At 29.2% G+C, this 15,763-nt stretch overlaps 5 protein-coding genes across 9 annotated transcripts; 2 read left to right on the top strand and 3 right to left on the bottom strand.

Annotated features, from left to right (window-relative positions):
- Positions 1-1,825: 1,825 nt before the first annotated feature.
- Positions 1,826-6,208, bottom strand: LOC128892419 (protein Pixie). Its single transcript, XM_054152835.1, has 9 exons — positions 6,068-6,208; positions 5,215-5,448; positions 4,848-5,063; positions 4,511-4,718; positions 4,048-4,234; positions 3,544-3,950; positions 3,126-3,438; positions 2,782-3,016; positions 1,826-2,530 (listed from the first exon to the last, which is right to left on the bottom strand). The coding sequence occupies exons 2-9, from the start codon at positions 5,425-5,427 to the stop codon at positions 2,483-2,485; spliced, it is 1,827 nt and encodes a 608-aa protein (XP_054008810.1). The 5' UTR covers positions 5,428-5,448; positions 6,068-6,208; the 3' UTR covers positions 1,826-2,482.
- A 54-nt stretch (positions 6,209-6,262) lies between these two features.
- Positions 6,263-8,772, top strand: LOC128892422 (ribonuclease H1-like). 3 transcript variants are annotated; one of them, XM_054152839.1, is made up of 8 exons: positions 6,263-6,600; positions 6,699-6,804; positions 6,882-7,031; positions 7,093-7,255; positions 7,441-7,568; positions 7,647-7,911; positions 8,149-8,238; positions 8,686-8,772. In XM_054152839.1, exons 2-7 carry the CDS (start codon positions 6,707-6,709, stop codon positions 8,227-8,229), a joined length of 885 nt encoding a protein of 294 aa, XP_054008814.1. In that variant the 5' UTR covers positions 6,263-6,600; positions 6,699-6,706; the 3' UTR covers positions 8,230-8,238; positions 8,686-8,772. The 3 variants fall into 3 exon arrangements, with proteins under 3 accessions (XP_054008814.1, XP_054008813.1, XP_054008815.1); XM_054152838.1 differs by having other exon boundaries at positions 8,397-8,772; XM_054152840.1 differs by lacking the exon at positions 8,686-8,772 and having other exon boundaries at positions 6,278-6,600; positions 7,093-7,204; positions 8,149-8,393.
- On the bottom strand, positions 8,240-10,174 carry LOC128892423 (uncharacterized). 2 transcript variants are annotated; one of them, XM_054152843.1, is made up of 4 exons: positions 10,049-10,174; positions 9,319-9,602; positions 8,737-8,953; positions 8,240-8,515 (listed from the first exon to the last, which is right to left on the bottom strand). In XM_054152843.1, exons 2-4 carry the CDS (start codon positions 9,365-9,367, stop codon positions 8,374-8,376), a joined length of 408 nt encoding a protein of 135 aa, XP_054008818.1. In that variant the 5' UTR covers positions 9,368-9,602; positions 10,049-10,174; the 3' UTR covers positions 8,240-8,373. The 2 variants fall into 2 exon arrangements, with proteins under 2 accessions (XP_054008818.1, XP_054008816.1); XM_054152841.1 differs by lacking the exon at positions 10,049-10,174 and having other exon boundaries at positions 9,319-9,708.
- LOC128892420 (arfaptin-2) lies at positions 9,867-14,342 on the top strand. Of its 2 annotated transcripts, none has more exons than XM_054152836.1 (6): positions 9,867-10,022; positions 10,658-10,846; positions 10,947-11,114; positions 11,188-11,509; positions 11,600-11,777; positions 12,019-14,342. In XM_054152836.1, the coding sequence occupies exons 2-6, from the start codon at positions 10,675-10,677 to the stop codon at positions 12,169-12,171; spliced, it is 993 nt and encodes a 330-aa protein (XP_054008811.1). In that variant the 5' UTR covers positions 9,867-10,022; positions 10,658-10,674; the 3' UTR covers positions 12,172-14,342. The 2 variants fall into 2 exon arrangements, with proteins under 2 accessions (XP_054008811.1, XP_054008812.1); XM_054152837.1 differs by lacking the exon at positions 9,867-10,022 and adding an exon at positions 10,084-10,215.
- Positions 14,343-14,551: 209 nt separating this feature from the next.
- On the bottom strand, positions 14,552-15,517 carry LOC128892424 (mitochondrial import inner membrane translocase subunit Tim10 B-like). The gene is made up of 3 exons (XM_054152844.1): positions 15,126-15,517; positions 14,918-15,013; positions 14,552-14,822 (listed from the first exon to the last, which is right to left on the bottom strand). The coding sequence occupies exons 1-3, from the start codon at positions 15,147-15,149 to the stop codon at positions 14,655-14,657; spliced, it is 288 nt and encodes a 95-aa protein (XP_054008819.1). The 5' UTR covers positions 15,150-15,517; the 3' UTR covers positions 14,552-14,654.
- Between the last annotated feature and the right edge of the window lie 246 nt (positions 15,518-15,763).

The following is a 15,763-nucleotide window of genomic DNA, read 5'->3' as shown; positions in this document are numbered from 1 at the left end:
ATTCTCGAAGTTATAAAAACATTGCATAAATAATTCTCTTTGGAAAGAAAATCGTGAAAAAACTTTATATTTAATTTCTTAACGTGCCTCCCCCCTTCAACGTGTCACTTTGGTTTTTCTATAATCGAAATCAAACAGGTGATTCAACTTCTCTAATAACAATTGTTACAATAACAATGTTGATAACAATTAATTGTTATTGCATTAATGCAAAAGGCAAGACGAAGTAAACATCGTATAAGGAAGTCCTTCCTTCCGGATAGATTTATCGTTTTAATCAAATATACTGTATACTTAATCAAATAAAATGTACCGCTTATTTATGTAATCATAGATAATTTATAAACCCAAATAGATGGAAATGTGTTCTTATCATAGCTATTACGGCTTTGTGACATTGCGTAATCTGATAATATTACTGTTGGAACAATTTTAAAAACGTTACTTTGATATATTGTTATACTGTGTGTAAACAAATCATTAATAATTGTGGACGTCTTATAAAAGATTAGTAAAACAAAAGAATTCGTTATACTACATCACCCTATTATAGCGTAAGTATAGTGTACGTATAGAAGGATTTAATGGTTATACAAAACCTTGTTGATTGTTACTTTTTGTCGGGCCTTACTCGACATAGGATCGCAATGGGTTAAAATGTTTAACCGTAATTAGTGTAATTAACCCCAGAGTACTCCACTAACAGACATTAATCGATAAATAATTATTCTTATTATTAAAATTGTTATCTTTATTTAACGAGTAACAGATAAACAATTGCTCATTTTTTATTTATTATTTATTATTATCTAAACGTCTCTTCGTAAAAATACTGCAAGACACGAGTCGAATACTCGCGTTATTTATTTAAAAAGAAGTCGGTATAGTTGCTAAAATTTATATAGTTCTGTGCTTTAGAGGGAAAATAAAGGAATTTTAGAATTTTCTTTTTTAATAAAACACAAGTGGTACAGAATGTACCTGACCTTCTTTAATTTTAAATAAAAGTGCACGTGATTGCAATTGAATGTAAAAGACGATGTCGTTTCTGACAAATGTATTTTGTTATTAAGAGAGAAAATTTCAAAGCCTATTTTGAAAATCCCTTTATACTACACAAGTAAATAGATATTCAAAAATGTTTTAAATAGAGGTCGTATTGTTTCTCGAGGTCTATAAATCATATCATAGTAATAAAAAAGAAATACTTTGAAAGATTATTCTCTCCAAAAACAGTACACCTTTCATTTGAAATGTTTTTCAATAACTTCTGTATTTAGAAAACTTTGCAGAAGTAAACACAATTGGTGGTTCTGACGTAAGACGTAGTTGTTTTTTTAAAATTGAAAAATATCAACCAGGAAGACAGCATAATTTTTAGTTTGCATCAATGAACATTTATTATTCGCGACAAGGTTGTTGAAATCGGCGAGGGTTTTCCAAGTGTGATTAATTACCTGATGGAAAGATTTTCTATAAATTACTTATTGGAGTACAACCAATATAATATAATTCTTAACAATTTTATTACCAGTACAGATAATATACCTTCATTACATAAAGGAAAAGTGTCATGTATAATTTTTGTTTTATTTGTTATTAATTGCTCTGACGTCTTAATGCCAACGGGCATTTAAAATATTCCTGACAACTCCATTTTTCAACTAAAAGCTTTGTACATACAATGTAATTAATGAATAAATTAGTAGAGAGAAATATTACACAACTTAATAAGGTTTATTTTCGTAGGATTGTATTTTTTATAAATATTATATTTCTTATTAATTGGAAACATATTTTTTTCTATTAAACTGTTACGGCTAAATAGAAAATGATTGCAATAGTTTTTTTATTTAAAAATCATCATGATGTATTCTCATATGTAAATACATTAATATCAGTTTCTTCACAATTATAAATTCTTTATTGCACTGCAGCATATATAAAAATCATAAAATTATTTAATTGTAAGGTTTATCAAATGACTAATCCATTTTTCCTTTAAATTTCACTTGTATTATAATTCACGTTGCATAGCAGATGTACATGTAAATATACTGAAATATTTAATTTCCTTTTATTTGTTACACATAATCAGGCATAAATTACTGTTCATACAAAAAATGCATTGTATCGTTTGTGTCAGATTCGAATTGTGATTTGTGACGCATTTTGATCGATATAAATAAATTTGTGGCAGCAGTACGTCGTATAAAAGTACGATTGCATTTCTCTTTGAATTAAATTTTTGTCATCTATTTTGGGATATTCGCTTTGTATATTTACTAAAATAAATATCCTATAAGCAGAACTTTTGTGACGAAACCAATAGTATTTCGATTTAACGCAAAATATGCGTCACTAGCGTTTAATATATTGTAAGAAATCCATTCCCGGTTTTTAAACATATAAAGATTTACAAAAACATCTTAACAGTATTTCACATAAGCTGCTATTCAACTCATCAAAATGAGATCGCATCTCACTCCTCAAGGAAGAAGTATTGTCCTGCTCTCTTTTGGTCCAAGTCCTGTAAAAAATGATAAATAAACTTATTTTACAGAAAAACATCAATTAATCCTCGGAGCTGGGCGTTGTTCAAATAAATCTGTATCTAGATAAAATTTTAGTTATGACTCGTCGATAAAACTATCTAAACAATGTGTCATTAATTACTCTTATTTTTTATCTATATGAAAATGTAACAACTCTATTATTTATAAATTCCACATTGTCAATGTTAAATTATGTGACCAACAGTATGTATCGAAAATGACATACCTTTACAGATTGACTCTTATTAATTCTCGGTCTGAAGTTGTTCGGATCTCTTCTGAAAGTTATGCCTAGGAGTTCTAAGAATCTGTTCATCCCGTTTAGCAAAGATTGCGGACTGTGGGCTGTAGTTGACAAGGATGGTACACCAGAGAATACTATTACACGGTCAGCCAAATATGTAGCCATGATGAAATCGTGCTCTACTACGAATCCTGTTTTCTTTGCATGCAATATGAACCTAAAATGACGTTACATATCGAAATAATTTCTTGATTACATGCCTAACTATACTGTACTGAAAACAGTGATTCATCGTAATAATGGGTACGATTAGTGATTTCTATTACCGTTTTATTACTTTAGCCGCGACTAAACGTTGCTCAGAATCCAAATACGCAGAAGGCTCATCGATCAAATAAACATCGGCAGGTTTTCCAAGACACAAAGCCAAAGCCACTCGTTGTAATTCTCCTCCAGAAAGGTTCTGCACTTCTTGGTCCATAATATCGTCTATCTTCAATGGTTTCATAACATCCGTCACGAATTGAGGATGAACGTAAGCATCCCTGATTTTTTCGTGTAACAATTGCCGGACGATACCTTGAGATTTAGGGCTAATCTTTTGTGGTTTATAACTGATATGTAGTTGGGGTATGTTTCCTGTAAAAGATAACATTATATTAATTAATAAGTTGCATCATCTGAGTATATTTTGAAACATAAAAATTATGTTGCACTTTGTAGTATATATTAAAATTTACTCACCAGAGCCATCATCAGGTGGCAAATTACCAGCCAACATTCTGATAAACGTTGTTTTTCCAGTTCCGTTTTCACCAAGTAGCACGAGAATTTCCGAATCCGTGAATTGACCTTTTTCAACGATCAAGCTAAACGAGCCCATTGTCTTCGTCATTGCAGGATATTCGTAGTGATTCATGCGTTTCACTTCTTCTTCGGTTGCACTTTCAGCTACTTTGAAAACAAGGGATTCCTCGCGGAATCTCAAATTCTCCGTTGGCACAAATCCATCGAGGAAAATGTTTATGCCTTCTCTCACGGAAAAGGGCATAGTAACTACACCATAAGCTCCAGGAACACCGTAAAGGCAACATATGAAGTCAGATAAATAATCCAAAACTGATAAGTCATGTTCCACTACTATTATAAACCTATTAAATTTTAATATATTTTAATTTTATGAAAAGAATCAAGTACTTTTCATTTTAAATATGAACAGATTAATGTACACAAATATCAACTCCTTACTTGTCAGGGTGAATAAGAGATCGAATCGTTACAGCTGCATTAAGACGCTGCTTAACATCTAAATATGAAGAGGGCTCGTCGAACATAAAAATATCTCCATTTTGGATGCATACCATAGCACAGGCAAATCGTTGAAGCTCTCCACCAGAAAGCGCATCAATGCCTCTATCGCGTATATGCATTAAATCTTAAAAATAAATGAAGGAAGCTTGACTTTTGCTTGTAGAAAAAATGATAATGTAACTCCCCAAGTTGTACACAAGCAGTTCCATTGGTTTCATTTTGAATATATACTAATTTTAGTCTTTTACAATGAATTTTCAAATCTATGAATAATTATAAAATATAATGTTAACTTCTTTTACAACTATTCATAGATCTGAAAACTGGATAAAAAAAAAACGTTAAAAATATATATATAAATAAAACTTATGGGACTGAGTGTTTATTAATATTATCTTACCCAGCATTTTGCAAATGTCCAATTGATTCTTGCATTCGTCCTTTTTATCTAGGAGTTGTTGCACAGTGCCTTTTACTGCTTTAGGAATTTGATCTACATACTGAGGTTTAATAAGAGCCTTCAAGTCATCTTCCAATATTTTAGTAAAATAATTTTGTAACTCGCTACCCCTAAAATGACTTAAAATCTCTGTCCAATCTGGTGGATCCTGTTTTAATCAGAGAAATAATAAGTTTATGACCTCGTAAGTTTACAGACCTCAAGAGGCATATATACAGGCTATAGATTGAGAAATACTGGTTTACATCACAAACAATATAGTTGTAAATATACATACAGTATATCGCCCCAGATTTGGCTTTTGTTTGCCTGCTAAAATTTTCAGAGCAGTTGATTTACCAATCCCATTGGTTCCAACCAAACCTAATACTTCACCAGGACGTGGAATAGGTAGTCTATGTAGTTTAAATGAATTTTTTGAATAACGATGAGTAGTTTCTTTTTCTAAATTACTAGGAAGGTTAATGATAGATATTGCCTCAAATGGACATTTCTAAAAATAAATTATTATGAACATAATTAAACCAATTTATTTTTTAAACAATTATAAACTTAGCTATCATTAAATTGACTTAATTATTGTAACATCAATATACTTGGTATCTGTATGTATAAATATTAGTACTGTTTAAAAATGTACTTACCTTGACACAGATACCACATCCAATACATAATTCTTCTGAAATAGAAGCTATTTTACTATTTGGAGTAACTTCTATACAAAGTTTTCCCATTCGGACTACTGGACAAGATCTTTTACATTCTTGTCTACACCGTTTTGGTTTACATTTATCAGAGTTGACAATAGCTATGCGAGTCAAACGATCCGTTTCCTCCATTGACTTTTTTGGTGGCATGATGATAAGATATCTGTCTGCCTGAAAATTATATCCAAAAAGTACTTGGATTAAGATAATCAAAATTGAAATTTATCGTAATAACTACATAATTTTTAATCGTATATTAGTAATTATTGTTTAAAAATACAAAAAATACAAAAATATTTATTAAATATTTTTCTAACCAAATTTTAATGATTTAAAGAGCTTCTAGATAATCATAAATTCTACTCAGCACATTGTATTCTAAAACAACTGAATTTCCGTTTGAAATACGGTCAATTTTTTAAAATTATGAACATTATAAAATCAATGAAAAACAATTTAACATATGTTTTACAGATATTTTGTTTAAAAAAAAAAAAAAAAAAAAAAAATAGTCACCTTTTTACCAGAATATAAAATAGAAAATAATAATATAATTATAAACGTTTACACAAAAATACTCATATATATTTACATTTAATCAAAACGTGTAATATGGTCAAATACTATCCCTCATTTCATTATGGGAATCTAACCTCGCGTAATTACCGATACAATATGCTGATAGAAAAATATTTCATAAACGTATCGCGTGTCTAGTGAGCCCAATTTGTTGTAAATATATTATGTCATTATTTTGTAGTATTTAATAGAGGCGTATACAAATATGTACCTGTCAAAACCAAAAACGTGGAGGAAACTCCTTTACAGGCTTTCCGAAGGAGTTTCGTACTCGCTCGCACACCACCACATGCGTCGATTACAGCCATAGAATAAGGAGTGATAGAGTATACACTATATACTCGACATGTAGTACAAACCACGAACTTGAAGAACGATGGAAAAAGTAGTATTATTAGCAGTAGAATGAAGTTTGAATAAAAGGGGTAATAGATGATTTCTGGGCAAAAAGATTATATAGATAGAGTAGAGGAGTCATAGAAGTCCCTGTATATCTGTTCCTATCTAAATTTACGTGCTCATTAGAATTTTAAAACTTGATAGGGAAAATCATAGGGGCATCTGACATCTGAGGATATGACATTTCTCCTCAATTCGTTTCTCTCCCCCTACTTACTGGTAACACTGCAATCTGCAATACGCTTGATTTGTTTACAAATCTTTTATTTTTCCTGGATGAAGACTACGATTTTACATTCTCTATATCTGTACAGGATTATATAATTTCGTATTTTAATAATATATGTACGTATTTGGTGAGGTTAACCAATGTCTACGTGTCAACTTCTGTAAATAAACAATGGATAAATATATATTTATATTCTGTATTTCAATTGTTGTAGGATAATATATGAATGTAACTCGCATTTTATTTAAGACACTGAGAAATATGGCACCATCATTTTATGCAGTGGCTAAAGGCCGCACACCCGGAATTTACAATACTTGGTAAAGAAATTTTATGTCTTAATTTTGTAATATATAATTTTTACTCTATTTTATGCCAATTGTATGTTTTAAATAAGGGACGATTGTAAGGCACAGGTTCATCAGTATTCTGGTCCTGTGTATAAAAAGTTTAATGCGCGAGCAGAGGCTGAAAAATTTATCAAAGAAAATAGCAGTTCAAGTGGAGGAAGTAATAGCAACAACAGTACACCCATAGTAAAGAAAAGGTATAATAATAATTGTACAATATATATAATAGTAAGAACTTTTATTTCAAAACCATTTTAGGCCAGAATTGAAAAGAAAACCCTCAGAAGTTGTGAACACACGACCATCTTTAAAAAGATGTAAACTAATAAACATGCAAAGTATTCCAAATTCTGGATGCAATCAAAGGAAAGCAAGTATTTTTATGTACTATAACCAACTTATAAGCTTTCCAAAACTAAAGGTGTTAAAAAACATTGTATTTTTTTCGAATTGACTATCATTTCATAACAGATAGTAATCTATTTCAATTTCTTTTGTAAAAATAATTTGAATTGGTTTAGTTTATATCAGAAATGATTAAGATGATCACATTATTGGTGCACTCTATTAGACTAACTGCATTCATTAGATTCATTAATCTTTTAGAAATTGTCAGATTATGGTATGGATGATGAAGGTTATGTGAGTGTGTATACAGATGGTGCTTGTAGTTCAAATGGCCATGGAAATGCCAAAGCAGGTATAGGTGTTTGGTTTGGCGATGATCATCCTATGTATGTTTCATTATGATTTTATTACATTGGATTGTTAAGCTAATATTATTATGTATTGAAAGAGCTTTATGATCACAGGAATGTATCGCAACCAGTTGTTGGTAGGGCTACTAACAATATGGCAGAAATTCAGGCAGTGGCTGTAGCTGCAACACGAGCAAAAGAAGCAGGCATTAAGAAATTAAAAATACACACAGACTCACAGTTCCTCATTAAGTGTATAAACAATTGGATGCCAAAGTGGAAATCTAATGGATGGAAAACTTTAGCCAATAAACCTGTTATAAATAAGATTGAATTGTTAGAAATGGAGGAGGCTCTCAAGTCCTTAACTGTGAGATGGGTAAGAATAATATACAGTATATTCTATGAAATCCATTGAATATTAGGAATGATAGATAACATACCATCGATGTTTACAAACATAAGCTGTAAAAGACGTGGTAGTATGTACATACAAGTTGTTAAAGAAATGTATAATATTAAGGTGCATCTTGGTATCCTGTAAAATTAATTTATCAATATTTGAGACTTTGATTTCATATTTTATATCTAATGTTTATTTAACAATATGTTTTAGGTACATGTCAATGGTCATGTGGGAATTCATGGTAATGAAATGGCTGACAAATTGGCAAGAGCAGGTTGTGTAAAATATTGAAGATATCATGTAAGAAATATTATTATTTATTTTTATACTTTATTTATAATTCATTTATAATTAATGATTTTCTCTAATAATTATGTAATGACGTAAAAAAAAGATATAAATTAATTTAAACAATCAAATATAGAAAGATACACTTTAATGTGTGGTTAATTCATCAGGTGCTTCTTCAACATTGTTAATACCTTGTTGTTTGTCTGATGATTGTGGATATATTTGTTTCAAAATAATGTATATGCCCTCTGGTGATATTTGAAGTTCCAAAAGTTCCAGTATAATACTAAAAGTATAATGATAAATTAGGTATTTGTAACTATTGTCATGATTCGTAAATTTATTAATGTATACTACGTGTCTTACAATTTTATAACCTTACAAATACTTTCAAGATAACACCCATCACAAAATGTCAAAACATTTTAATATTACTCTACGGTTATCTTATTGCAGTTGTCAAAACAAGTTGTAAAGGTTATGTTTATTAGTTTTGTAAATTATTACCGATAAACTCCGGGAATTGCTGAAATTCCTGCTAATTCTGCCAGTGTTATTAATTCTATTTGATGAGTTTGTGGAACCGTCATTTTGTCTACCAAAAATTTAATTTGGCCGTTCATATCACTGTCAACGTTTATAGAACAAACGTTACTTGAACAAAGTGGAGTAAACAAAAACCACGTGATTACGATGTAATCACAGTAACCTGTTACATTTTTACCTAACAGTGAATCGTAATTTGTTATTTTATGTTCCTTATATATGTTCTTATTTATATTACTTCATTTGAGATTTTTATATATTTTTTGTACTGACAGTAATTAGGATAGAAATGAGTAAATTTAATATTAAGATACTTTGTACTTCTTTTTTTGTTGTTTTATATTTGTAAGTTTATACTAAACTTAATAATAAAAAAAAAATGTGTAAAGAATAAAATACATTAATATGCTGTAATAACCACAGATTTGTTAAATATTGTAAATGATTTTTATAATCGATTTGTGGCAAAGGTATTTAAGCTATATCTTATATGAATTAATCAGGTATTAGATTAGATCCTAAAATTTTTGTGTAAATTCATACCATCATGCGAATCTCTGGAGTCGAGTGAAATACGAGATAGACTAGACATTGAAGAAGTATACAAGGTGATGTACTTTTCTGATGATCATTGCTCAAAGTGGATGCAGCACATACATTATTATTGATCAAAGTAACATCAGATAAGGCAGTCGAATTTGCAATTTGTGCCATATTTATATCAGCATTCAAAGGCATGTAGTTTCCCTAAATCTTTGAAGGATTCGTTCATGAGGTGATGTTATCGTAAATTGACGAGGATAAGACTTTCTTGGCAGGTGTTGTTCCTAAAAAATCAGTAAGAAGTATCATACAATTCTATTCTTCCTATTTTTTAGTTTGCGTATGATGTTTGAGTAGAATGACTGAAAATGACGGAGAATAACGTTTCTTTCTGATAGGCAAAACCCTAGGCTTCGAATAAATCTGAAGTTTGCCGATGTGTTTGTCTCGTTTCTTTCTCTGGAAAGTGTTCAAAAGATGAAACGAGACAAATATATCGGCAAACTTCAGATTTATTCGAAGTCTAGGGTTTTGCCCATCACATTCATTGTGTAGGGTTCGGGTGTTTCCAAAGAAGATTTGCATTACGCCACCTAGTTTCGTGAATTGCACCTCTCACAACCTCTCATGAAACATTCTATAAATTCGTTCTGAAGTTTTGAGCATACAATAATAGAAATTACTTATACCCTCTGATTTCATCAGTAAGTAGTGACTTAAAATGGTATACTTTTTATGCGTGATGATTTTTAATCCTTAGCTACTCGAACGGCATACCAGTGAAATTTATTAACGAACGATAGCCTAACCGTACTCGATTTTAAAACAGGTGTCAAGTGACAGTTCTTAATGCTTCTGTCATTTGTACAATTTGCATTGCTAATAAAGTATCCAAATGTAACTATTTATAATGCGCTAGATTATTAATACATCATTATTGTATACAACATTTTTGTGTGCATCATGTAGCAATTTTTAGTGACTTCAGTGTTATAAAAAAATGGCGGTTTCTCGTAAACATTTTCTGCTTTTTACAAATTTTTGACTTTTTTTTGTGAAATTTATCGTTATTATTGTTACAGTAATTTTTTGTACAATATTTTCATCTGGATAACAATCTTACTTCTCCTTTCCAATGTACATTTCAGTAATACTTTGGTGACTTCGAGCCTGTTAATCAGATTTAGTACTCTTATAATATATTTTATTATTTTCCATATTCCTATCCATTCAAAATTTTTAATTATTATTTTTATGGAAGTTTTCAATTAAGTTAATTTTATTTAAACACTTTGTGTTATTGTATATGATTTATTTGTAACTTAAATCTCACTTATAGGTGTTGCATCGAGTGGAATGGAGCGAAGTATTCATGAAATGCTAAAAGATGCTCCGTCTTTGAATGATAACGATAACGCAGTCCATAGTGAAACTCCTCCGCCTCATGTACCAAACAATTGTAATAACGATAGCCAAACTAGACCAGCTACAATAAATTTAACAATGTCTAGTCCTATGTCACAAACATGTAAGTAATATAAACAGTATTAAGTGATATTATAACAAATACATTACTAAAAATTAATTTCAAAACTGGTTATAAAAAACTATTTTTATTAATATAACAGCGGTAACAGTATCTCCAAATACACCTATTCAAAATGGTGATACTCAAACAATGCGTACAGCTCAGAGTAAAATTGAAAGCATTAAGAATTGGAGTATTTCAACTTACAAGTGTACCAGACAGTTAATGTATGAAAAACTTGGAAAAACGTCTCGTACAGTTGATTCTGGTGAGTCACCAATAATTTCATTTTCAGTTTCATTGTTTGTAATTTTATTACAATTTTATTGTTCAATTTTCAGAGCTGGAAACGCAAATTGAATTATTGAGAGACACTCAAAGAAAATATTCCAATGTTTTACGATTATCTAGAGCACTAGCTTCTCATTTTCATCATGTTGTTCAAACACAACATGCTCTTGGGGAAGCATTTTCGGAATTAGCACAGAAATCTCCAGAGTTGCAAGAAGAGTTTCTATATAACTCAGAAACTCAAAGAAATTTGACTAAAAATGGTGAAACACTACTAGGGGCCTTAAACTTTTTTGTTTCTTCCGTAAACACACTTTGTAATAAAACTATTGAGGACACTTTGCTAACAGTACGACAATATGAAACAGCAAGGTAATGTTAAATTGAGCGATAAACGCCAAAAAATATTAAATATAGCAGCTTACAACTTTAATAGCTTGAAAATGTTAATTTCTTTTACAGAATAGAATACGATGCCTATAGGACAGATCTTGAAGCATTAGCACAAGCAACAAAATCTGATGGTACTAATGCAGCGAGATTAGAAGAGGCACAAGCTAATTATGAAGAACATAAACAAAATTTTGAGAAATTACGCTCAGATGTTTCGATTAAACTTAAATTTTTAGATGAGAACAGGGTACGTTCTTATTTGTTTTTCTATCTTCCTTTTAAATATCAGGAATTTCTTTTTATTATAAAATAGACGTTTTAAAAGGTCTTAACAAACATCATGTTACTTTTAATGTTTTCGATTTCTAAGTCGAAACCATCTTTAGAAATTAATAGAATTGTTTGATTCGTTAATTTTTGAAAACAATTTCGAACTAAATATTCGAAATGTTAAAAATAATTTTCTTTTTATTGTATTTTGTTTGCAGATCAAAGTAATGCATAAACAGCTACTGTTGTTCCATAATGCAGTATCTGCCTACTTTTCTGGAAATCAAACTGCACTGGAAGCAACATTGAAGCAATTTAATATAAAAGTTAAATCTCCAAATTCGTCTTTACCATCGTGGCTCGAACAGTAGTTACATTAGAAGAAGTAAATGCAATTATTTTGAAGAATACAAAGAAGGGGATGCATTCGTCCATACGAATTTTTCTTCAAACAACAGAATGTGACAAAGGTAGAACATCCTTCGAATCCTTACAAATCTGTTAGGCAACACTGTTGTTACGGTTTCTGTCAGTTTAAATTATTTTTGAGGCAGGAATGAATTATAACATAAAGACAGACTGACTTTTTTTTAAATTATACTTCAAATATTGGCCATTTTCAGGTATATGGCATCAAAACAATCAGTGCATTTTAATTATATGATTACTTATGTGCAACATTATTAGCAGTTAAGAATATGTCTGTTGACGGTAAAGATTCTCTTTATTCGATAGTAATGCTTACAAAACCATAAAGGCAATAGATATTTAATTTTTATATCTAACTTCTTAGAGAAGTACTAATTGTAAATACATGAAATACGATAAACTGAGCTTTGAATTTTACAATATGTATAAAACAGTATTAATTGGTTGTTTATATTACATTTTGCACCAAAAAAATAGATATATTCCCGATGCTAGTAAGAAAACGCTATTGATGGCTGGAAATCCATAGGTACTTTATTGTACTTTTCATTCCATTTTAAATATTGAATGTATCAATTGAATTTCATTTATGGTACATTCAAGGTAATCTTTCGGAATACAAATCTATTCTTTGTTTATGTACTGCATTTAACATATTTAATTTCATTGAACAAAAGAAGAGTACCGAAGCAAATACTTTAATACTTCCAATTTTCTGATCTGAAGCATTTATACATTTTAGTTATATTTAGATATCAGCATTATTATCTTTTTTCGATACATGCTGATTATTTTTATATCGAAATTAACTATCTTTAGATATTCAGAAACGAAATAAGTTTTCAAACGCCATACTTAACATAACCATACTTCTGAATTAACTTAAATATTTTTCTTATGCTCGTTTTTAATATGCATGAGAAACTGCTTATATGTGAATTTACTTAATATGAAAATTTTCATTGATAAAATAATTTATTAATTAACATTCTCATATTCATTAATTTATCGCTGTAACAAAAATTCATATGTATGTGCAAAACAGTTACATTTGTAACACTAATTGCAATATTATAAAATGTAATGATTGATGTGTCATTATGATTTATTTTGCAGAGAATATAAATTTATTTAACTGTTCATTATATGCAATTATTTTCTATTGAAAATATTTGTTTAAAAAAAAGAAATGTTCAACTTTTGAAAAGCTGAACAAACTAGTCATATTTTTTAAGCGAATTGTTAAAAATTCAATAAATTGAAAATATGTTTTATATTTATTTTCATGTATGCTGAGATTATTTGTGTTTAATTTTTTTCTTCAAATCAAGAGTACATAAAGTCTGTACCAAAATATCACAGATTACGCTTCATATATAGACAATTTTTAGTATAGATGAAGTAAATGTATGTATATTGTCACAATTGTTTGTTGCTTACACTCATAGTTTACATTAAAATTGATAGTAAATTACAATATAACAAAAAAATTAATCTATTAATATTATATCATGAATATGTTTTTTCATAATTTTTTTAATGAAATTCTTCCTACGTGTTCATGATGTAAATCTTTTAATGTATGTAAAACAATATGTGTAATCTAATCACATGTGAAATATACATGAAATTCACAGCATTTTCAAAATTCCTGCAAATTGTTATGATTATAAATCTTACATTCATCATTGGAACAGCAGAACTTACAAAACTTATAAACTATGACATACTAATAGTATTTTAAGTTTTATGTGATTCATATTCATTTATGAATGATCTCTGACCATTAATGAATTTTTTAAATATTTTGCTATGATAATAGAGGAAATACATTCCATTGTTCAACAAAGTTTATTAGGGGCGTTTAACCAATAAAAGGATATTGTAATAAAATAAAAGTGGAATCTTATATTATTAGTTAAAAATAACAATGCAAAGCAACATTGAGTAATGAGCATTAATGAAATATGCAATTCAAACACTTTTTGATTTGTAAAATGTATTGTAGCTAATGTATTATGTTCCTAATCATGATGTTATTGTGTGTATATTATGTGTATACAAATTCCTAATAATAAATGACTGCTTATATATTTTGGTTTGTACAGAGTTACGATCTAATAGTATCATTTATGTCCACACATTGTCTTCAAAATTAAAAATAAAATTATGAAAAAATGATTAATGCAATTTTCTGCATATTTTCTGAATACTGATTTTTTTGTTAGCAGATTTAAAATTATTTTATGGTATATTAATATAAGTGGTAAGGGATAATAATGAGTAGACGTTATTTATACAATTAAAAATGTTCATGTAGTATACTTGTCAATTTGAGGAACTATATTAAAGTTCTTTAGTTAACGAAAAAACATACATAATGGAAAGTTTGAATAATTTATGTAGAATCAATTGTATAATTTTCTCAGGACTCTGTTTTTTGCACTTCTATTTGTGATTCTAAAGCTGCCTGAGCATTTTGAACTTCTTCTATCCTCTTCTGTACAAGTATAGGTTGTATTTCCATAAATATTTCCATCATTTTGTGATTTCCATTAATGTGTTTTTCCAAACATTTTCTTAGGCATACATCCTACAAGATTCCAGAATTTAAAAACAACTAGTTCATAATATTTATTATATAAAAGCGACAAACTACATGCAAATGTAATTTATTACAAATCATACCTCATCGACAGATATTTCTCTCGAAAGAAATGTATTCATACATCGCTTGAAACACGTTTCAGATATTTGGTTGTACAGAAGTATAAAATCCTTAAACTATAAAATAATCGTATAAAAATAGAATTCCGTAAGCATTATTTACAATCATACGAAACTAGGTTAGAAAGTGATAACGAATTATTTAACATAGAAAAGTAACAGTAAGTACATTTCTTAAATGTAACATATCCATATTTAAATTATCGTCTTTAAATTAAATGACACGTTTGCGACGTCCTAATATTTACAATTTTTACTGTTGTATAGGTTATGGTACATCACCAATATCCTGCAATACTCCTGCCATTCAAGATTCAACCAGATTCAATAGATTCAACTTGACACGATCGATCGAGTTTATTTTGTATCGAGAAGTTCATCTATTTTCCGTTTAGTATAAGGCGTATAAAGAGAGAGCTCATGTAAATAAAATCATGTAACTTCGACAAGTGTGTATTAAAGATGATTATACTCTCCATACATACTCGTATAAGTTACTTTGTTATTTTTTATTTTAATATGAAGTAAATCCGTTCATAAAATTTTTAATTATCATAGCGGATCAATGAGAATTTAGTCTCATGACGATTTGTTGTTTACATCCAGTCTACCTTTATTTTGAAGGAACGATATGTCTACGTATGTCTACCTTCTAATGTTGCATATTACGTGGTTTGTTACCAGAGTTTATCTTATTAGATAAGGTGTAGTTCACTTTTATTCAATGAATTAAGTGAACGTACATTACAAACGTAATGCGAACGTTTCATATGTTTTGTTTCTTTTACTACTTCCTGTTTGAAACTT

The sequence above is a fragment of the Hylaeus anthracinus genome, unplaced genomic scaffold (genome assembly GCF_026225885.1).
Source record: "Hylaeus anthracinus isolate JK02 unplaced genomic scaffold, UHH_iyHylAnth1.0_haploid 12002, whole genome shotgun sequence".
Taxonomy (NCBI): Eukaryota; Metazoa; Arthropoda; class Insecta; order Hymenoptera; family Colletidae; genus Hylaeus; species Hylaeus anthracinus.
Note: the sequence above shows the minus strand (reverse complement) of the source record. Positions and strands in the feature narration are given on the sequence as shown.

Excerpts from the sequence above, each read along its gene's own strand:
- LOC128892419 (XM_054152835.1), bottom strand. The coding sequence starts at position 5,427 with ATGCCACCAAAAAAGTCAATGGAGGAAACGGATCGTTTGACTCGCATA. Across the intron at positions 5,064-5,214 it reads GATGTGGTATCTGTGTCAAG|AAATGTCCATTTGAGGCAAT; the intron begins GTAAGTACATTT and ends ATTTATTTTTAG. Across the intron at positions 4,235-4,510 it reads GGACATTTGCAAAATGCTGG|ATTTAATGCATATACGCGAT; the intron begins GTAAGATAATAT and ends TTTATTTTTAAG.
- LOC128892422 (XM_054152839.1), top strand. The coding sequence starts at position 6,707 with ATGAATGTAACTCGCATTTTATTTAAGACACTGAGAAATATGGCACCA. Across the intron at positions 7,569-7,646 it reads TTTGGCGATGATCATCCTAT|GAATGTATCGCAACCAGTTG; the intron begins GTATGTTTCATT and ends TTATGATCACAG. Across the intron at positions 7,912-8,148 it reads AGTCCTTAACTGTGAGATGG|GTACATGTCAATGGTCATGT; the intron begins GTAAGAATAATA and ends AATATGTTTTAG.
- LOC128892423 (XM_054152843.1), bottom strand. The coding sequence starts at position 9,367 with ATGTCTAGTCTATCTCGTATTTCACTCGACTCCAGAGATTCGCATGAT. Across the intron at positions 8,954-9,318 it reads CTCCAGAGATTCGCATGATG|GTAAAAATGTAACAGGTTAC; the intron begins GTATGAATTTAC and ends ATTCACTGTTAG. Across the intron at positions 8,516-8,736 it reads GCAATTCCCGGAGTTTATCG|TATTATACTGGAACTTTTGG; the intron begins GTAATAATTTAC and ends TTATACTTTTAG.
- LOC128892420 (XM_054152836.1), top strand. The coding sequence starts at position 10,675 with ATGGAGCGAAGTATTCATGAAATGCTAAAAGATGCTCCGTCTTTGAAT. Across the intron at positions 11,115-11,187 it reads GTCTCGTACAGTTGATTCTG|AGCTGGAAACGCAAATTGAA; the intron begins GTGAGTCACCAA and ends TTCAATTTTCAG. Across the intron at positions 11,778-12,018 it reads AATTTTTAGATGAGAACAGG|ATCAAAGTAATGCATAAACA; the intron begins GTACGTTCTTAT and ends TTTTGTTTGCAG.
- LOC128892424 (XM_054152844.1), bottom strand. The coding sequence starts at position 15,149 with ATGGATATGTTACATTTAAGAAAT. Across the intron at positions 15,014-15,125 it reads ATATGTTACATTTAAGAAAT|TTTAAGGATTTTATACTTCT; the intron begins GTACTTACTGTT and ends ATTATTTTATAG. Across the intron at positions 14,823-14,917 it reads GAGAAATATCTGTCGATGAG|GATGTATGCCTAAGAAAATG; the intron begins GTATGATTTGTA and ends GGAATCTTGTAG.